The sequence below is a fragment of the Phyllobates terribilis genome, unplaced genomic scaffold (assembly GCF_046119375.1).
Source record: "Phyllobates terribilis strain yellow unplaced genomic scaffold, ASM4611937v1 Scaffold_8__6_contigs__length_399053987, whole genome shotgun sequence".
Taxonomy (NCBI): Eukaryota; Metazoa; Chordata; class Amphibia; order Anura; family Dendrobatidae; genus Phyllobates; species Phyllobates terribilis.
Window position 1 is genome coordinate 172,944,219 of NW_027362768.1, and position 20,772 is coordinate 172,964,990.

Sequence of the window (20,772 nt, forward strand, 5' to 3'; positions counted from 1 at the left end):
CCTCCTGTAGGTGCAGAAAAATAGTAGCCCACAACAACCAGGCTCTCGTTATAAGGGCACTTGGAATGGCCCCATTATCTAGTAATGTGTCTGACATTGCTGACTGTCTAAAGCACCAAGATTGGCACTGTTATGTGGGTCCTGTGATGGGCACTGTTATGTGGGTGCTGTGATGGGCATTGTGATGGGCATTGTTATGTGGGTGTTGTGATGAGCACTGCTATGTGGGTCCTGTGATGGGCACTGCTATGGGGTATTGTAGCTGGCATAGTTTTATTGGTCCTGTGATGGGCACTATTATGTGGGTCCTGTGACGGACGCTGTTATGTGGGTCCTGTGATGGGCACTGCTATTGGGTATTGTAGCTGGCATTGTTATGTGGGTGCTGTGATGGGCACTGTTATGTGGGTCCTGAGATGGGCACTGCTATGGGGTATTGTAGCTGGCATTGTTATGTGGGTACTGTGATGGGCACTGTTATATGGGTCCTGTGATGGGCACTGCTATGGGGTATTGTATCTGCCACTGTTATGTGGGTCCAGTGATGGGCACTGTTATGTGGGTCCTGAGATGGGCACTGCTATGGGGTATTGTAGCTGGCATTGTTATGTGGGTGTTGTGATGGGCACTGTTATGTGGGTACTGTGATGGGCACTGTTATGTGGGTCCAGTGATGGGCACTGTTATGTGGGGTACTGAAGTTGGCATTGTTATGTGGGTGCTGTGATGGGCACTGCTATGGGGTATTGTAGCTGGCACTGTTATGTAAATCCAGTGATGAGCACTGTTATATGGGTCCTGTGATGGGCACTGCTATGGGGTATTGTATCTGGCACTGTTATGTGGGTCCAGTGATGGGCACTGTTATGTGGGTCCTGTAATGGGCACTGCTATGGGGTATTGTAGCTGGCACTGTTATGTGGGTCCTGAGATGGGCACTGCTATGGGGTATTGTAGCTGGCATTGTTATGTGGGTGTTGTGATGGGCACTGTTATGTGGGTACTGTGATGGGCACTGTTATGTGGGTCCAGTGATGGGCACTGTTATGTGGGGTACTGAAGTTGGCATTGTTATGTGGGTCCTGTGATGGGCACTGCTATGGGGTATTGTAACTGGCATTGTTATGTGGGTGCTGTGATGGGCACTGTTATGTGGGTACTGTGATGGACACTTATGTGGGTCCTATGATGGGCACTGCTGTGGGGTACTGTAGCTAGCATTGTTATGTGGGTCCTGTGATGGGCACTGCTGTGAGGTACTGTAGCTGGCATTATGTGGGTCCGTGACGGGCACTGTTATGTGGGTCCTGTGATGGGCATAGCTGTGGGGTATGGTAGCTGGCATTGTTATGTGGGTCCTGTGATGGACATTGTTATGTGGGTCCTGTGATGGGCACTGTTACGTGGGTCCTGTGATGGGCACTGTTATGTGGGTCCTGTGATGGGCACTGCTATGGGGTATTGTAGCTGGCATTGTTATATGGGTGCTGTGATGGGCACTGCTATGGGGTACTGTAACTGTCATTGTTATGTGGGTCCTGTGACGGGCATTGTTATGTTGGTCCTGTGATGGGTACTGCTATGGGGTATTGTAGCTGGCATTGTTATGCGAGTCCTGTGATGGGCACTGTTATGTTGGTCCTGTGACAGATGCTGTTATGTGAGTGCTGTGATGGGCACTGTTATGTGGGTGCTGTGATGGGCACTGTTATGTGAGTACTGTGACGGGCACTGTTATGTGGGTGCTGTGATGGGCACTGTTATGTGGGTCCTGTGATGGGCACTGTTATGTGGGTGCTGTGATGGGCACTGTTATGTGGGTGCTGTGATGGGCACTGTTATGTGGGTCCTGTGACAGACGCTGTTATGTGGGTGCTGTGATGGGCACTGTTATGTGGGTCCTGTGATGGGCACTGTTATGTGAGTACTGTGATGGGCACTGTTATGTGGGTGCTGTGATGGGCACTGTTATGTGGGTGCTGTGATGGGTACTGTGATGGGCACTGCTATGTGGGTGCTGTGATGGGCACTGTTATGTGGGTGCTGTGATGGGCACTGTTATGTGGGTCCTGTGATGGGCACTGTTATGTGGGTCCTGTGATGGGCACTGCTATGTGGGTGCTGTGATGGGCACTGCTATGTGGGTCCTGTGATGGGCACTGTTATGTGAGTACTGTGATGGGCACTGCTATGGGGTATTGTAGCTGGCATTGTTATATTGGTCCTGGGATGGGCACTGTTATGTGGGTCCTGTGACTGATGCTGTTATGTGGGTGCTGTGATGGACACTGCTATGCAGAACTATACCTAGCATTGTTATGTGGGCCCTGTCACGGGCACTGTTATGTGGGTGCAGTGATGGGCATTGTTATGTGGGTCCTGTGATGGGCACTGCTATGGGGTATTGTAGCTGGCATTGTTATGTGGGTCCTGTGATGGGCACTGCTATGGGGTATTGTAGCTGGCATTGTTATGTGGGTCCTGTGATGGGCACTGCTATGGGGTATTGTAGCTGGCATTGTTATGTGGGTCCTGTGATGGGCACTGCTATGGGGTATTGTAGCTGGCATTGTTATGTGGGTCCTGTGATGGGCACTGCTATGGGGTATTGTAGCTGGCATTGTTATGTGGGTCCTGTGATGGGCACTGCTATGGGGTATTGTAGCTGGCATTGTTATGTGGGTCCTGTGGTGGGCACTGCTATGCGGAACTGTAGCTGGCATTGTTATGTGGGTGCAGTGATGGGCATTGTTATGTGGGTCCTGTGATGGGCACTGCTATGGGGTATTGTAGCTGGCATTGTTATGTGGGTCCTGTGATGGACACTGCTATGGGGTATTGTAGCTGGCATTGTTATGTGGGTCCTGTGATGGGCACTGCTATGGGGTATTGTAGCTGGCATTGTTATGTGGGTCCTGTGGTGGGCACTGCTATGCGGAACTGTAGCTGGCATTGTTATGTGGGTCCTGTGATGGGCACTGCTATGGGGTATTGTAGCTGGCACTGTTATGTGGGTCCTGTGATGGGCACTGCTGTGGGGTACTGTAGCTGGCATTGTTATGTGGGTCCTGTGATGGGCACTGCTATGGGGTATTGTAGCTGGCACTGTTATGTGGGTCCTGTGATGGGCACTGCTGTGGGGTACTGTAGCTGGCATTGTTATGTGGGTCCTGTGACAGATGCTGTTTTGAGGGCACTGGGGCTGGCTCTGTTGTGTAGGCACTATGACCGGCACAGTTACTGGACATTGTGGCTGGTATTGTCATGAGAGTCCTGTGACTGCCCTGTTATGAGGGCGCTGTGATTGGCATACTTATGGGGGTGCCTTATAATGAACCCCACGATAAAGTGACCCCTCACTGACCTTTTTCTTCAGCTCCCCGTATATGGGGGTGTTGTTAATAGTGTAGTAAATCGATGTCCTCCGGGAATCTTTATCCTCCGCTTCCAAAACCAGGCAGGAGATGACTTTATTACCGGCCAGATCCACCTCCAGTCCCCCATTCCTAAATATGATATAAGCAGAATAATTGGATTATTGAGGATGTTCCCTGGTCACAGACATATAATCATCTATCTGCTCCTGGGAAAGCTGGGTGACAGCCAATATGACCGGCGCTGCGACTGCCCCGCTGTCACTGACTACTGAACTCCAAGATCAGCAGCGATAGAGTCCCCTGCCGTCCTAAAGTATAACTAGAAAGCAACATCATTCAGGATCCTGGGAAAGATGGGTGACAATCACTTAGGAAATTATACCAGCAGCCATTTTTTATCATTTTTGCCTTGCAGATAAGCGGTGCCCACATCACGGTGCACATTCCCTGCGAGGACCTGCGAGACGCTGATTGCCGCATTCCCAGATTAGAAGGTAATTATAGAAAGTGAGGAGGCTTATACATAGAAATCAGATCAGGAATCCCGGCCAGACCACTCCACATGGATAAGCTGGATGATAACTGAATGACCTCAGCTGCTGCAGAGCCTCTTGGGAAAACCAAATCCTGATCTAGCTTCTTAAACCAGTTCCCAGTTTATGAAGTACAATGGTGATTGACGGCCGCGCATCCTATGGGATTGAGTGGCAGCTGCAGACTTTAGTGCCCAGGAGTCTGAGGCAGACAAATGCCCTCCCATGGTGGTCCAAATCATTAACATCTCACTCGCCTGAAGGGTAATCGCTCCCTGGAGGCTTTGAGGATCTTGTCTGAGTCCTTATCTCCACATTCACCATTATACCCAGTACAAACCTTCTCCCCGGGTAATTGCTGGGTGATATAGTCCGCATTAGGAATGTTATGGTGTTGGTCCCATTAATAACTCTGGACGCTCACGAATTCCTACTGGGCATAATGTGTCCGCTCTCTTTATGCTGGATTATGGGGTGCTTGTAACTGACTAAAGCCATAGACGTATCAACAAAAGAGACTTTGTGCAGAGAGAAGTGTCACATATTCACTCAGATGCTTCTCAACATGTTCATGTTTTGTTACAATGTATCCAAAAATGGTGATGGCAAAGTACCAGAGTCATGATGCTCTATGGAACAATGGAGTAGATCTTTCTGTAGAGATATATACTGCATACACACACTGTAATGTCACAAGAGGTGTACCAAATGATAAACTCGTGTCTGCAATATCCGACCAGTTCAACCATCCGATCATTTCTGTCCATCTCATCCTATCCATCCATCTCATTCTATCCATCCATCCATCCATCCATCTCATTCTATCCATCCATCCATCTCATTCTATCCATCCATCTTATCCATCTCATTCTATCCACCATCCATCTCAATCTATCCTTCCATCCATCTCATTCTATCCATCCATCCCATTCTATCCATCCATCCATCCATCTCATTCTATCCATCCATCTCATTCTATCCATCCATCCATCCATCCATCTCATTCTATCCATCCATCCATCCATCTCATTCTATCCATCCATCTTATCCATCTTTTCTATCCATCCATCTCATTCTATCCATCCATCCATCTCATTCTATCCATCCATCCACCTCATTCTATACATCCATCAATCTCATTCTATCCATCCACCCCATTCTATCCATCCATTCATCCATCAATCTCATTCTATCCATCCATCTCATTCTATCCATCCATCCATCTCATTCTGTACATCCATCCATCTCATTCTATCCATCAATCCTATCTATCCATCCCGTTGTATCCATCTATCTCATTCATCCTTCCATCCATCTCATCATATCCAACCATCCATCTCATTCTATCCATCAATCCTATCCATCCATCCATCCCATTCATCCTTGCATCCATCTCATTCTATCCATCCATCTCATTCTATCCATCCATCAATCCTATCCATCCATCAATCCTATCCATCTCATTCATCCTTCCATCCATCCCATTCTATCCATCCATCCATCTCATTCATCCATCCATCTCATTCTATCCATCAATCCTATCCATCCATCCCATTCTATCCATCCACCCATCCCATTCTATCCATCCATCTCATTCATCCTTCCATCCATCTCAATATATCCATTCATCTCATGCTATCCATCCATTTATCCATCCATCCCATTCTATCCATCTAATTTATCCATCCATCCCATTCTATCCATCTATCCATCTCATTCATCCATCCATCTCATTCTATCATCCATCCATCTCAGTCTATCCATCCATCCATCTCATTCTATCCATCCATCAATCAATCGATCCATCCTATAGATCCAATCCATCCATGTTATTCTATCCATCCATCTCATTCTATCCATCCATCCTACCGTTTCATCCTATCCATCCATTCCATATCTATCTATCTATCTATCTATCTATCTATCTATCTATCTATCTATCTATCTATCTATCTATCTATCAAAAAAACAACTGACCAGCACCTCCTAACAGAAAGAAGCAAGTGTGAACATATGCAAGTGGCTGTGACTGCAGAAAATACACACCGTAGAGTGCAGCAGTGCACTGCTCCCATCAATGTAAGAGTTTGTGCACACAATATCTTTCTTAGCTGGGCACCACTCCGGCATTCTTTTTAATTTCACGGCTGGAGTGGTATCACTAGTGCATGTTTGCTGCCCTTGTATTATACTTACCAGCCACCGTCTTCGTCTGTTCTTGGAGTTGCTCCAGTGGTCTTCTGCAGGTTGTAACCTTTCGGATTACTCCAGTGTTTGCTGGGCGACCCGAAGGTCACTTCTGAATGTAAGTGTATGAGAGGTAGAACGAAGTCATCAGAGACTTACATTGAGAGCTGTGACTTCCGGTCATTCAGGAGCTGTGGCACAAGATGGCGGAGCGGGATCGGAGCGCGCCGAGAACAGCAGAAGATGGCGGCTGATAAGTACCGTACATTACTAGGCTCAGGGAACAAATTAGTGGTACCACTCTGGCAGTGAAATAAAAAAACCTGTGGCGCTTTAAAAAAAATGCTGAAAAGAATGCACTGCAATGTAAAACTGGCTTGCTGTGCACGCTTTCTGTCTTTTTTAGGTTATTTTAGCCACTTCAAGCAATAAATGTCACCAAGAGGTTAAAAGAAGTGACCTGACCACTGTTCAGGCGCCTTTGCTCACTATTATATATATATAATGTAAAAAATAACAAGTAGCAAAATTAACGGAAAAGATGCCAAAAAAGACGCTGCAGGAAAATCCCTACTAGCGTTTCAGCAATTGGGTTATATTGAAGGTTTCTTGTGTAATAAGTGAAGAAGTGGCTGCGCTGCGTGTCAGATTATTACAGCATAAGCAGAGGTTTTCGCCTCACTTGTAAGGAACCGGCCATTCACGGCCTCCTAATATGCTTTGTCCAACCTTCTATGTACAAATACTTTCAGTTCGATTCATAAAACCTTTTACGGCAGAAAACAGTCAGAAAAGCTTTGAAAAGTTGTTTGGACTTGTGCAATAATTTTGCAACTTTTGGAGTTTTCATGCCAGTTTGAAGCAGCGCCGGCAAAATTGGCGGAGCTGGAGAGGAGCCGGAGCAGAGCATGGCCCGACATCAAATACATTAAAAATGCCGGCGTTTTTTTATTCCAGAAATGCAACATTTCTGACAAGGCGCATGGAGGCGCATGCTACAGAGAAGATGCGTCCTATTCATTAAGTGGCTGGCACGTCATACTCCAGCGAGCTCTTCATTAAGACTAGTCTGTACAACACCACTCATTATCAATCAGCACCTTTAATTTTTACTGTCTATTTGTTATTTTGATCATGGTTATATACCTTTCTGTTTTATGTCTGATTTTAGTGCGCTCTTTGATGTTTACTTTAGACTTTTTATCATATTTTTATTCATCAGGTCCGGAGTCGCTACACTTAAACCTCCTGTCTTCGTAGTGTATATATGGCAACCAAGGACTAGGTTCCATATGCCTGGAGAAGACGCCGGTCGTGGCATTTAATCTCCCACTTTATGCCTGTTTGCAGTTTTTATACTTTATTGAGTACGATTTATCAATAAAATACTCATTTACCCTACATCGTGCTGACAGCTCAGTATTTTTTTCCGTACTTCACGTTAAGTTTTGGCCTGGATGCCCGGATATCACAAAAACTCCTGAGTGGCTGCTGCCGCAGGTTCCTCATTTACCCGGACCTTTACCATCCGCTGACCCCAGAATTGGGCACAATGTCCTCTCGGTGGTGGGATGGTTCCAGCCTGGGGTTATAGACCCATTTTGAAGTCATTGCACTAGGAGGTGCCGTGTTTCTCTATTCTTCTCTCACTAGTCACTTTTTGTGATAGAAATGGTGACATTTTATATAACCCCTTCACGACATGCGCAGTACTTGTACTGCGCATGCCGTGTCCCCCCCTTTGGTGCAGGCTTCAGCGCTGAGCCCGCACTTTGATATATACAGCTGACATGTGCCCACAACAGCCATGGGTGGAATCGCGATCCACCCGCGGCTGTTAACTAGTTAAATGCCGCTGTCAATCAACTCTCACTTCCGGGAAGCGCATCATTGCCACCATCCATCGGTGACCCCGTCACATGATCGCAGGTCACGGATGGCTTGGCATGACAACCGGGGGTCTGGATAAGACCCCTATGGTTGTCATAGCTGATCTGCTATGAGCGCCACCCTGTGGTTGCCATTCATAGCAGATGAGCAATTTTGCTACACATAGCCGGGCTGAAGCCCTGCTATGAGTAACACAAGCGATCAGAAGATCGCAGTTTATAGTCTCCCATGAACACTATTGAAGAAAGTAAAAAGTAGAAAAAAATGTTTTTAAAAATATAAAAAAAATATAAAAGTTTAAATCACCCCCATTTCGCCACATTCAAAATAAAACAATAACGAAAAAAATAAATAATTAAAAAAAATTTGACGTGGGGCTTCGCACTATATTTGTGTCCAGCCAGGTACAGCAGGCAGGGACGGGCTGCCCCCAACCACCAGCTGCCTATTTGTACCTGGTTGGACACAACAATATAGGGAAGCCCTTTTTTTCTTAATTATTCCATGAATTTCATGAAATAATTAAAAAAAAAAATACGTGGGGCTTCGCCCTATTTTTGTGCCCAGCCAGGTACAACTAGGCAGCTGGGAGCTGGAATCCGCAGCGCAGGGAGGCCCAAGCTTTCTGGGCCCCACCCGCTGCAAATTACAGTCCGCAGCCGCCCCAGAAAATGGCGCATTCATAGAAGCGCCATCTTCTGGCGCTGTACCCAACTCATCCAGGGCCCTGGTGCGGTGGCTCACTGGGTAATAAAGGGGTTAAGGCCAGCTTGGCATTATCAGCTGGCCCTAAGCCCGAAATTCATGGGGTCACGCCAATATTAGACATGACCACCATGAATTTCTAGTAAAGTATTTAAAAAAAAACACAAACACCCAGAAAAAAGTCCTTTAATTGAAATAAACACACAATTCTTTATTGTTCTAAATTAAACCATACTTACCGCCACGCCCATTCCAGCTGAAGCCAATGATCTCCTGCAATAAAAGTAAAATAATAAAGCAACATCATCCTTACCTTTCCATGGCTCCCACGACAGCTTCAGCTCTGCTACATCGAGATGACAGGCTGGACCGCAGCAGAACACTGCCATCCAGCCTGTCATCCCGCAGACACTGAGAAGCGCAGGCTTGCTTGCGCTACTCAGTGTCTGGCTGTGACGGCATCCAGATGAGCCGAGGTCATGTCCAATGAACTCGGCTCACCTCATGCACGTCACTGACAGCGTGGGAAAATTCTCCTGCACTCAGCGCTTCAGCGTGAGAATTCTCCCACGCTGTCAGTGACGTACATGAGGTCAGCTGAGTTCATTGGACATGAATGAGCTCACCTCATGCACGTCACTGACAGCGTGGGAAAATTCTCACGCTGAAGCGCTGAGTGCAGGAGAATTTTCCCACGCTGTCAGTGACGTACATGAGGTCAGCTGAGTTCATTGGACATGAATGAGCTCACCTCATGCACGTCACTGACAGCGTGGGAAAATTCTCCTGCACTCAGCGCTACAGCGTGAGAATTCTCCCAGGCTGTCAGTGACGTGCATGAGGTGCGCCGAGTTCATTGGACATGAACTCGTCTCATCTGGATGCCGTCACAGCCAGACACTGCAGAGCGCAAGCATGCCTGCGCTTCTCAGTGTCTGCGGGATGACAGGCTGGATGGCAGCGTTCTGCTGCGGTCCAGCCTGTTATCTCGATGTAGCAGAGCTGAAGCTGTCGTGGGAACCATGGAAAGGTAAGGATGAGGTTGGTTTATTATTTTTCTTTTATTGCAGGAGATCGTTGGCTTCAGCTGGAATGGGCGTGACGGTAAGTATGGTTTAATTTAGAACAATAAAGGAATGTGTCTTTATTTCAATTAAAGGACTTTATTCTGGGTGTTTGTGTTTTCTTTTAACTTTGACTATGGGGTTAGTAATGGGGGTGTCTTATAGACGCCTCTCCATTACTAACCTGGGCTTGATGTCAGCTGGCATTATAAGCTGACATCAACCCCAACCCTATTACCCCCTGCCACCGCACCAGGGCAGCGTGGAAGAGCGAGGCTAAGTGCCAGAATTGGCGCATCCTATGGATGCGCCATTTCTGGGGCGGCTGACGGCTGGTGTTTCTAGCCTGGGAGGGGGCCAATATTCATGGCACCCTTCCTGGGCTATTAATATCAGCCCCCAGCTGTCTGCCTAGCCTTTGCTAGCTATTAAATTAGGGGGGACCCCACGTCATTTTTTTGGGGGGGGTCCTCCATTTTAATAGCTAGTAAAGGCTAGGTATTCAGCTGGGGGCTGATATTAGTAGCCTGGGAAGCTCCGTGGGTATTACCCCCTTCCCAGGCTTCAAACATCTGCCCCAGCTGTCTGCTTAACCTCCGCTAGAGACTAAAATTACGGGGAACCCCACGCCAATTTTTTTTAATAATAAATCCTTTATTTTAATACTAAATGACAAGTACAGTAACCAACACTATCACTGTACTTATTATATATGTGACTGACATGTTTCTATCTATCTAATCTATGTGTGAAGCTCTATTCTGTCTGTTATAAATTGTCGGGTACAGATGCTGAATTGCCGGCCGGCTTTTTTAAAGAGACGGTGCACGAAAACACTATTATTTTTTTTAATAAATCCTTTACACTAAATGACAAGTACAGTAAGCAACACTGTCACTGTACTTCATATATATGTGACTGACATGTTTCTATCTATCTAATCTATGTGTGAAGCTCTATTCTTTCGGTTCTAAATTGTCGGGTACCGGTGTATGCCGCTGCTGAATTGCCGGCTTTTCATGTTTCACTGTTGGCACTGTTCCCATCGATTTGGGCAATCACTGTAATGCCACAACCACCATGGCTGTGGCATTACAGTGAGTGGCAGACAATCCCTGCATGATTGGTGCTCTAAATAGCGCCAGACATGCAGGACACGCTTTTGGTGCACGAACAGTTATCGAACATAACCTCGAACAGCCGAATTTTTTGCAAATCGTTCGGGTTCGTCGAACAACTCGAACACCGCCCAAAACAGCTCGAATTTGAGATTGGCGAACAGTTCTAGTCGAACACCGCTCATCTCTACTCGTAACGACCTGGAGAATCATAATGGCAGGTCAGTTTTAGCATTTAGTGAACATGGTAAAAAAAAATAAAAAATAGTGGAATTGTACTTTTTTTGCAATTTCACCGCATTTGGAACTTTTTTTTCCCGTTTTCCAGTACAAGATATGGTAAAACCTATGTTAGCAAAAAACAAGCCCTCACATGGCCATATTGACTGAAAAATAAAAAAGTTACGGCTCTAGGAAGAAGGGGAGCAAAAAACGAAAGCACAAAAACGGAAAAGGGCTGCGGCATGAAGGGTATAATCAATGTTTGCATATATCTAAGGGAAACATGGTGACTTGGTGATTTGCATTGTTGCTTTGCAGCGCAAAAAAATGCAATAAAAACACTGCAAACCAAAATGCACTGTGTTAAAGTCACAAATCCCTGCGTACGAAATCAGCCCGAGTCCTGCTACAGACTCATCCCTGCCGCATCCATTTCACCCAGCCCTGCTTCATTTCATCACTTCAATGTTTTTGCTTCTCAGATCTGCTCCGATGCGGCGTACGTGGATATAATATGGCGTTACTGTTTGGTCACCTGATGAGCTGCGGTTTTTCATCGTTGACTGGCGTTATGTGGACATGCAGTGTCTCCTGGACTGTGTGTTTGCCATCTGTCAGCTGCACTAGGAATCGGTCCTGCCGCGTCTCTGTGTCATCATGCGTGTACACAATGGTCATTCCTATAGGAAAACAAGTCATTAATTCATCCCTCCCAGGAACGGCCAGGACGTGACAGGAGCTGCCGAACATCAGGGGCACGGCACAGTTACCTGCGCCCTCCTTATCACAAGCGCCATCCCTCATTTTTTACACTTCATAAAATGCATATTTGTAAAATGTCCAAAACTGTCCAAGTTCAGAGGAAACCAAATGCTGAATAGCATCCGCCCAGCAGAATGAAGGGGCCTCATTGGAAGTGTAAAAACCGTCTCTCTATATATATATCTTACTTCAAGCCTGAGATCTGATCGATCAAAGTTCCAGTTCCAAAAACCCGAGGCTGCATTACTAAGATACACCAATGACATCATCATGAGCTCTCTGAGCAGTGATGTCATACATAGATACCAAGATTGGTGTTGGCACATTATGGACCCCTTTCTGCATAGTCCTGACCTGAAACATTCCTTTGTGGGTGAGGGTTATTTAAACTGCGCCCCCTTTACTCCTCTTTTCAGTAACTGTAAATTTGCTATAACTTTTCTGAAAAGTTCTGTCAAACTTTTGAGACCCGTTGGGGATCCAAGTCATCATCTCCATCGATATCTATATGCTCCATGGCTTGGATATGTCCATATTTGTGGGAGCATCACACAAGGGCAAAGCCTTTCCACACTATTGATAAAAACGTACACATGACAGTCCACATGCATCTATATAACATGTGGCAGATCTCTGCCGGAAAGTTTGGAAACTCACTACAACTTCTGTCTGGAAAAAGCTGTGGAAACATTTCTCTTTCTGGCTCTTTATTTAACTTCTTCACTTACTTCATATGAATTTTTTTTTTATTTTTACATATTTTTTTTCCTTTTTTGGCCTGCAGTAACCCCTCGGAGCCAGCAGAGGACATTCACGGCCTGTATATGACACTGATCAGGGAGAGGAGCTTTTATTCTGCTGGATCCCGGATGAGAAGGAATTAAAGAAGTTTCACAAACACAGAACAGATCCCAGAAGTCTCATCTGCCCAACAGGATATAGGGAGGAAGCAGAGGTTTAGGGGTCCATAGATGAAGCCCCCTGAGAGCATTATACCTACACAAGCGAGCGATATACAGCGGATATATACTTGACAGACCTTGCTTCAGTGCATCCAAGGTGAAGGAGTCGATGAGGGCCTCTCCATGTGTCCCCGTAGGATTGGAGTGACCGACATCTGCAGCATGCAGGCCGTGCAGTAATAATCCGTGTGTTGGGGGGGCTATTATAGAGAAGCGTAATATGTCAGGTGGGATATCCAGGTCTTCTGCACTTAATGTTGCTGGGCCTATTTCACAGCTTCCCCCCTCAATTATCTGGGTGAGAAAGAAGACGGGATAACATTAAAAAAAATATATGAACAATTAAAAAAAAAAAATCTAAATTAAACTTCTTAAAGAGGTCAAAACACATAATCATAATCAGAAAAGGTATTGGAGATGAGAGAATAAATTAGCTAGTCCAGTGACCGTTAATAGTCCGTGGAGCCCTGTGAATCGCCTCCTACCTGGTTGCATCCCCGGACATACGCATGGCTACTAGTCAGGAGGGGCGCTGGGGATGCCGGCAGGTCGGAGGCGATTCGCAGGACTCCTGATGAGGCCACTGGGCCAGGTTCCTGCAAATTTATTCACTCATCTCTAGTATAAAACCATTCATAAGTATGAAGCACTTTATGCCAAAAGGTGGTGTCATATATATAAAAAAAGCTGTAATAAATGGCGAAAACACAAGATAAATTTCACTTAGGTATTTATGACAATGAACGGATGCAATTTGTGCACAAAAACAATGTTAAGCATCCTTCGCTGGGTGTCAGTTCTTCACCATTGTAAGATTTCTGCTTGCTGCCAGTGAAAGGGAACAGCGGTGTTCACCTCCAGCACCTGAAAACCCATCCTGATCTAATTGGTCACATTGTACCGGCACTGATACATTGTTGCAAACTATCACCTGTGCACAACGGGGGAGATTATGATGTAAACCAGGGGTCTCAAACTCAGTCTGTTAAATGGGCCTCACATAGAAAAAAAATCTGAATATGAAGGGCCGCGTTCTTTGCGGAGAAGATGACGTTTTCAGTGATACCATTATTTTTCTATATGACTTTTTGATCATCTTTTTTTTTTTTTGGACATTTTTGGCACGTTTTTTTTATTCTTTGGGTTATAGTACAGGTCTTCTTTTTTACTAATTTTTTTAAGATAAATCAGCATTTTTAGTGGCAAAATATTTTTCCATTATTTTTTTCAAACTTTATTTTGAATATTTTTTTAAAAAAATATTTATTTTTTTTTTGTCCCCATAGAGTATTTCACAATTAGCTCCTTATAGTAATTCGGGCCCCCATCCTGTAATAATGTTTCGAAGACACACATTCATGAAAATGAACGCTGACATAGGCAGTCCATGGACCATGATGTGACCCCCTCAGGAATGCGAGGGCCGCACAATGGGGCTTGGGGGGCCGCATGCGGTCCATGGGCCATGTGTGTTGAGACCCCTGGTGTAAACTTAGACCAGACAGTCTGAAAACACTCGGTATTTATCAAAGTGCCTCTTGATAGATGATAATATTGGTGCATTTTTATACCCTTCTATCTAAAATTGCAACACAATATTTGGCATAATTTGTGGTCCTTTTTTTTTTTTGCACCTGAATTTAATCACAATTTGGGACAGGGTGTTGTATGATGATGTACACCAATTTCCCCAATGCCATGCCTTCTTTTTCAATAAGCTGCAAAAAGTATCTAAACCACATAAAAAAAGATATAAAACCATATGTGATAAATTACAAAATTTACCAAATTTACTAAAATGCAGCAATATTAAGGTGCCCTTACTGCCAAAGTCAGTCACATTAGTTGATAGAATAATCTAGAAGAATAGGTCAAAAAGAAAAATGTATCCTGGTAGTTTGTTACAATGTATCAGTGCAGGCAAAATGTATCAGTCTCTGAAGTCGGGGGTGTTTAGATCACAGACTGAAAATAGCAAACCGCTAAGCATTAGGTTAGTTGTACATTTAGTTGAAGCATTAGGTTAGTTGTACATTTAGTTGAAGCATTAGGTTAGTTGTACATTTAATTGAAGCATTAGGTTAGTTGTACATTTAGTTGAAGCATTAGGTTAGTTGTACATTTAGTTGAAGCATTAGGTTAGTTGTATAATTTAAATGCAAACGAGAATGTTCTATTCATTGAGAACAAGCAGAGATCTTGAGAATGATGAGAAATTGAAACATAAAGCATATTAAAAAGATACAGGGCTCTTTAGTATACATTTCATGTAGGCGTCCCCGATATGATATGGACCAAATTGGTTGTCAGCTTTAGGGAAAGCTGGGTGACGACCCAAATGGCGCTTAGCTAGGGGTGTCAGCTTGTTTTCCCAGACCCCTGAATGACAAATATACAAGAATAATGGGTTGTATTGCTATAATTCTAGACAGCTCTGCTCTTCAGGAGTCTATGGGGGTGATTATTTCCCTAAAAAAAAATTGGAACAGAATTTGCAGCGTGACCGTGGATTGAACCTTAGGACTTGGATGGCGTTAGCGGCAGGATCACGCTGGGATAAGGCTGTGAAAATTTGGGTTGAAATGAGAACATAGTTGCCAACTGAAAGTGTGACAGATTGGTAAGATTGTAACTCCCGTCTCAGAGAGGTTCTATGTTCCGATGAGAAAGCAAAGAATGACGGTCCCAAAGTGGCCGATATTAGTCATGGAAAGTCACAGAGGCTCCACCAGCGCAGCGCGGCCTCTTCCCGGATCCCCTGCTCCTCTCTGCCTTTATAAACATGTAATAAGCTAAATATAGTGTCTCCGTGTGTGGCACCGCAGCCGCGTCAGGATTTATACCAGCTGAGAACCACACATGGATGCTGGATTTACCGGCCCTTCATCCTGTGCCATGCTTGTCCGGCGCTTTTTTCATGCCGTCTATTTACACTTTGTGGTCTGCGCAGTTCACAGGGGACTAGTGATGATCAAATGCAAACCCGGCCTCAAACCTGCCAAAAAGGCGTCTCGCAGCCTCCTCTCACTTTGTCTCCGCACTTCATTCGTCTTCAGAACTGGCGACGGACGGGTCCTGCTATTTTTCTGCACTATTCTACCTTTATACACCAAAACACAAACAGCTCAATTATAAACATCTAGCTATGAACCTAGAGGAAATGTACCGCACATAAGGTACACGATGCGCTGTACACTCTGAATAATACCGCACATAAGGTACACGATGCGCTGTACACTCTGAATAATACCGCACATAAGGTACACAATGCTCCGTACACTCTGAATAATACCGCACATAAGGTACACGATGCTCTGTACACTCTGAATAATACCACACATAAGGTACACAATGCTCCGTACACTTTGAATAATACCGCACATAAGGTACACGATGCTCCGTACACTCTGAATAATACCGCACATAAGGTACACAATGCTCCGTACACTTTGAATAATACCGCACATAAGGTACACAATGCTCCGTACACTTTGAATAATACCGCACATAAGGTACACGATGCGCTGTACACTCTGAATAATACCGCACATAAGGTACACGATGCTCCGTACACTCTGAATAATACCGCACATAAGGTACACGATGCTCTGTACACTCTGAATAATACTGCATATAAGGTACACAATGCTCCATGCACTATGAATAATGCCGCACATAAGGTACACGATGCTCCGTACACTCTGAATAATACCGCACATAAGGTACACGATGCTCCGTACACTCTGAATAATACCGCACATAAGGTACACAATGCTCCGTACACTCTGAATAATAGCGCATATAAGGTACACGATGCTCCGTGCACTATGAATAATACCGCACATAAGGTAAACGATGCTCTGTACACTCTGAATAATACAGCACATAAGGTAAACGATGCTCCGTACACTCTGAATAATACCGCACATAAGGTAAACGATGCTCCGTACACTCTGAATAATACTGCATATAAGGTACACAATGCTCCGTGCACTATGAATAATACCGCACATAAGGTATACGATGCGCTGTACACTCTGAATAATACCGCATATAAGGTACACGATGCTCCGTGCACTCTGAATAATACTGCACATAAGGTAAACGACGCTCCGTACACTCTGAATAATACCGCACATAAGGTAAACGATGCTCCGTACACTCTGAATAATACTGCATATAAGGTACACAATGCTCCGTGCACTATGAATAATACCGCACATAAGGTATACGATGCGCTGTACACTCTGAATAATACCGCACATAAGGTACACGATGCGCTGTACACTCTGAATAATACCACATATAAGGTACACAATGCTCCATGCACTATGAATAATACCGCACATAAGGTACACGATGCTCCGTACACTCTGAATAATACCGCACATAAGGTACACGATGCTCCGTACACTCTGAATAATACCGCACATAAGGTACACAATGCTCCGTACACTCTGAATAATACCGCACATAAGGTACACAATGCTCCGTACACTTTGAATAATACCGCACATAAGGTACACGATGCTCCGTACACTCTGAATAATACCGCACATAAGGTACACAATGCTCCATGCACTATGAATAATACCGCACATAAAGTGCACGATGCTCCGTGCTCTATGAATAATACCGCACATAAGGTACACGATGCTCTGTATACTCTGAATAATACTGCATATAAGGTACACAATGCTCTGTACACTTTGAATAATACCGCACATAAGGTACACGATGCTCTGTATACTCTGAATAATACTGCATATAAGGTACACAATGCTCTGTACACTTTGAATAATACCGCACATAAGGTAAACGATTCTTCGTACACTCTGAATAACACCGCACATAAGGTACACGATGCCCCGTACACTCTGAATAATACCGCACATAAGGTAAATGATGCTTCGTACACTCTGAATAATACCGCACATAAGGTACACGATGCTCCGTACACTCTGAATAATACCGCACATAAGGTACACGATGCCCCGTACACTCTGAATAATACCGCACATAAGGTAAACGATGCGCCGTACACTCTGAATAATACCGCACATAAGGTAAACGATGCTCCGTACACTCTGAATAATACCGCATATAAGGTACACGATGCCCCGTACACTCTGAATAATACCGCACATAAGGTAAACGATGCTTCGTACACTCTGAATAATACCGCACATAAGATAAACGATGCTCCGTACACTCTGAATAATACAGCACATAAGGTAAACGATGCTCCGTACACTCTGAATAATACCGCATATAAGGTACACGATGCCCCGTACACTCTGAATAATACCGCACATAAGGTAAACGATGCTTCGTACACTCTGAATAATACCGCACATAAGATAAACGATGCTCCGGACACTCTGAATAATACCGCACATAAGGTAAACGATGCTCCGTACACTCTGAATAATACTGCATATAAGGTACACGATGCCCCGTACACTCTGAATGATACCGCACATAAGGTAAACGATGCTTCGTACACTCTGAATAATACCGCACATAAGGTAAACGATGCTCCGTACACTCTGAATAATACTGCATATAAGGTACACGATGCCCCGTACACTCTGAATAATACCGCACATAAGGTAAACGATGCTTCGTACACTCTGAATAATACCGCACATAAGGGAAACGATGCTCCGTACACTCTGAATAATACTGCATATAAGGTACACAATGCTCCATGCACTATGAATAATGCCGCACATAAGGTACACGATGCTCCGTACACTCTGAATAATACCGCACATAAGGTACACGATGCTCCGTACACTCTGAATAATACCGCACATAAGGTACACAATGCTCCGTACACTCTGAATAATATCGCACATAAGGTACACAATGCTCCGTACACTTTGAATAATACCGCACATAAGGTACACGATGCTCCGTACACTCTGAATAATACCGCACATAAGGTACACAATGCTCCATGCACTATGAATAATACCGCACATAAGGTACACGATGCTCCGTACACTCTGAATAATACCGCACATAAAGTGCACGATGCTCCGTGCTCTATGAATAATACCGCACATAAGGTACACGATGCTCTGTATACTCTGAATAATACTGCATATAAGGTACACAATGCTCTGTACACTTTGAATAATACCGCACATAAGGTACACGATGCTCTGTATACTCTGAATAATACTGCATATAAGGTACACAATGCTCTGTACACTTTGAATAATACCGCACATAAGGTAAACGATTCTTCGTACACTCTGAATAACACCGCACATAAGGTACACAATGCTCCGTACACTCTGAATAATACCGCACATAAGGTGCACGATGCTCCATGCTCTATGAATAATACCGCACATAAGGTACACGATGCTCTGTATACTCTGAATAATACTGCATATAAGGTACACAATGCTCTGTACACTTTGAATAATACCGCACATAAGGTACACGATGCTCTGTATACTCTAAATAATACTGCATATAAGGTACACAATGCTCTGTACACTTTGAATAATACCGCACATAAGGTAAACGATTCTTCGTACACTCTGAATAACACCGCACATAAGGTACACGATGCCCCGTACACTCTGAATAATACCGCACATAAGGTAAATGATGCTTCGTACACTCTGAATAATACCGCACATAAGGTACACGATGCTCCGTACACTCTGAATAATACCGCACATAAGGTACACGATGCCCCGTACACTCTGAATAATACCGCACATAAGGTAAACGATGCGCCGTACACTCTGAATAATACCGCACATAAGGTAAACGATGCTCCGTACACTCTGAATAATACCGCATATAAGGTACACGATGCCCCGTACACTCTGAATAATACCGCACATAAGGTAAACGATGCTTCGTACACTCTGAATAATACCGCACATAAGATAAACGATGCTCCGTACACTCTGAATAATACAGCACATAAGGTAAACGATGCTCCGTACACTCTGAATAATACCGCATATAAGGTACACGATGCCCCGTACACTCTGAATAATACCGCACATAAGGTAAACGATGCTTCGTACACTCTGAATAATACCGCACATAAGATAAACGATGCTCCGGACACTCTGAATAATACCGCACATAAGGTAAACGATGCTCCGTACACTCTGAATAATACTGCATATAAGGTACACGATGCCCCGTACACTCTGAATAATACCGCACATAAGGTAAACGATACTTCGTACACTCTGAATAATACCGCACATAAGGTAAACGATGCTCCGTACACTCTGAATAATACTGCATATAAGGTACACGATGCCCCGTACACTCTGAATAATACCGCACATAAGGTAAACGATGCTTCGTACACTCTGAATAATACCGCACATAAGGGAAACGATGCTCCGTACACTCTGAATAATACCGCACATAAGGTACACGACACTCCATACTGTACACTGAATATTACCGCACATAAGGTACACGACACTCCATACTGTACACTGAATATTACCGCACATAAGGTACACGACACTCCATACTGTACACTGAATATTACCGCACATAAGGTACACGACACTCCATACTGTACACTGAATATTACCGCACATAAGGTACACGACACTCTGTAATCAGTATAAACTATTCATTCATTTAACAATTAAAAACCAATAAAAACAAGGAAGATACAATTTTAAGATGACACCACACTACAGAGGGAGTACGGATGTTAGAACTGCACAAGAAAAACATGTGCAAAGTGGCAAAATAAATAATAGAATTATACAAATGCATGACAAGAATAAATACAGATATATATAGGGCATAAATACAGTCAAATGCACAAAAATAATGTAAAGCAAAATAGACTCCCACAAATATGTGTCCCGTCCTCGCCTTGATAAAGCTTCATGTGAAACACTCATTAGGGGCACGAGAAACGCACCTGTGGGGGTCAGTATTTTGTG

The 20,772-nt window shown here is 44.3% G+C and overlaps 1 protein-coding gene across 2 annotated transcripts in view; it reads right to left on the bottom strand.

Annotated features, from left to right (window-relative positions):
• LOC141157026 (FRAS1-related extracellular matrix protein 1-like) overlaps positions 1-20,772 on the bottom strand; it is a 264,796-nt gene that overhangs the window by 162,044 nt on the left and 81,980 nt on the right. For both annotated transcript variants that reach the window (XM_073643738.1, XM_073643739.1), the window contains exons 20-22: positions 12,898-13,114; positions 11,632-11,776; positions 3,365-3,506 (exon numbers count right to left, since the gene is read on the bottom strand). In XM_073643738.1, the coding sequence (XP_073499839.1) occupies positions 3,365-3,506; positions 11,632-11,776; positions 12,898-13,114 (504 nt within the window). The remainder of the gene's footprint in view (positions 1-3,364; positions 3,507-11,631; positions 11,777-12,897; positions 13,115-20,772) is intronic.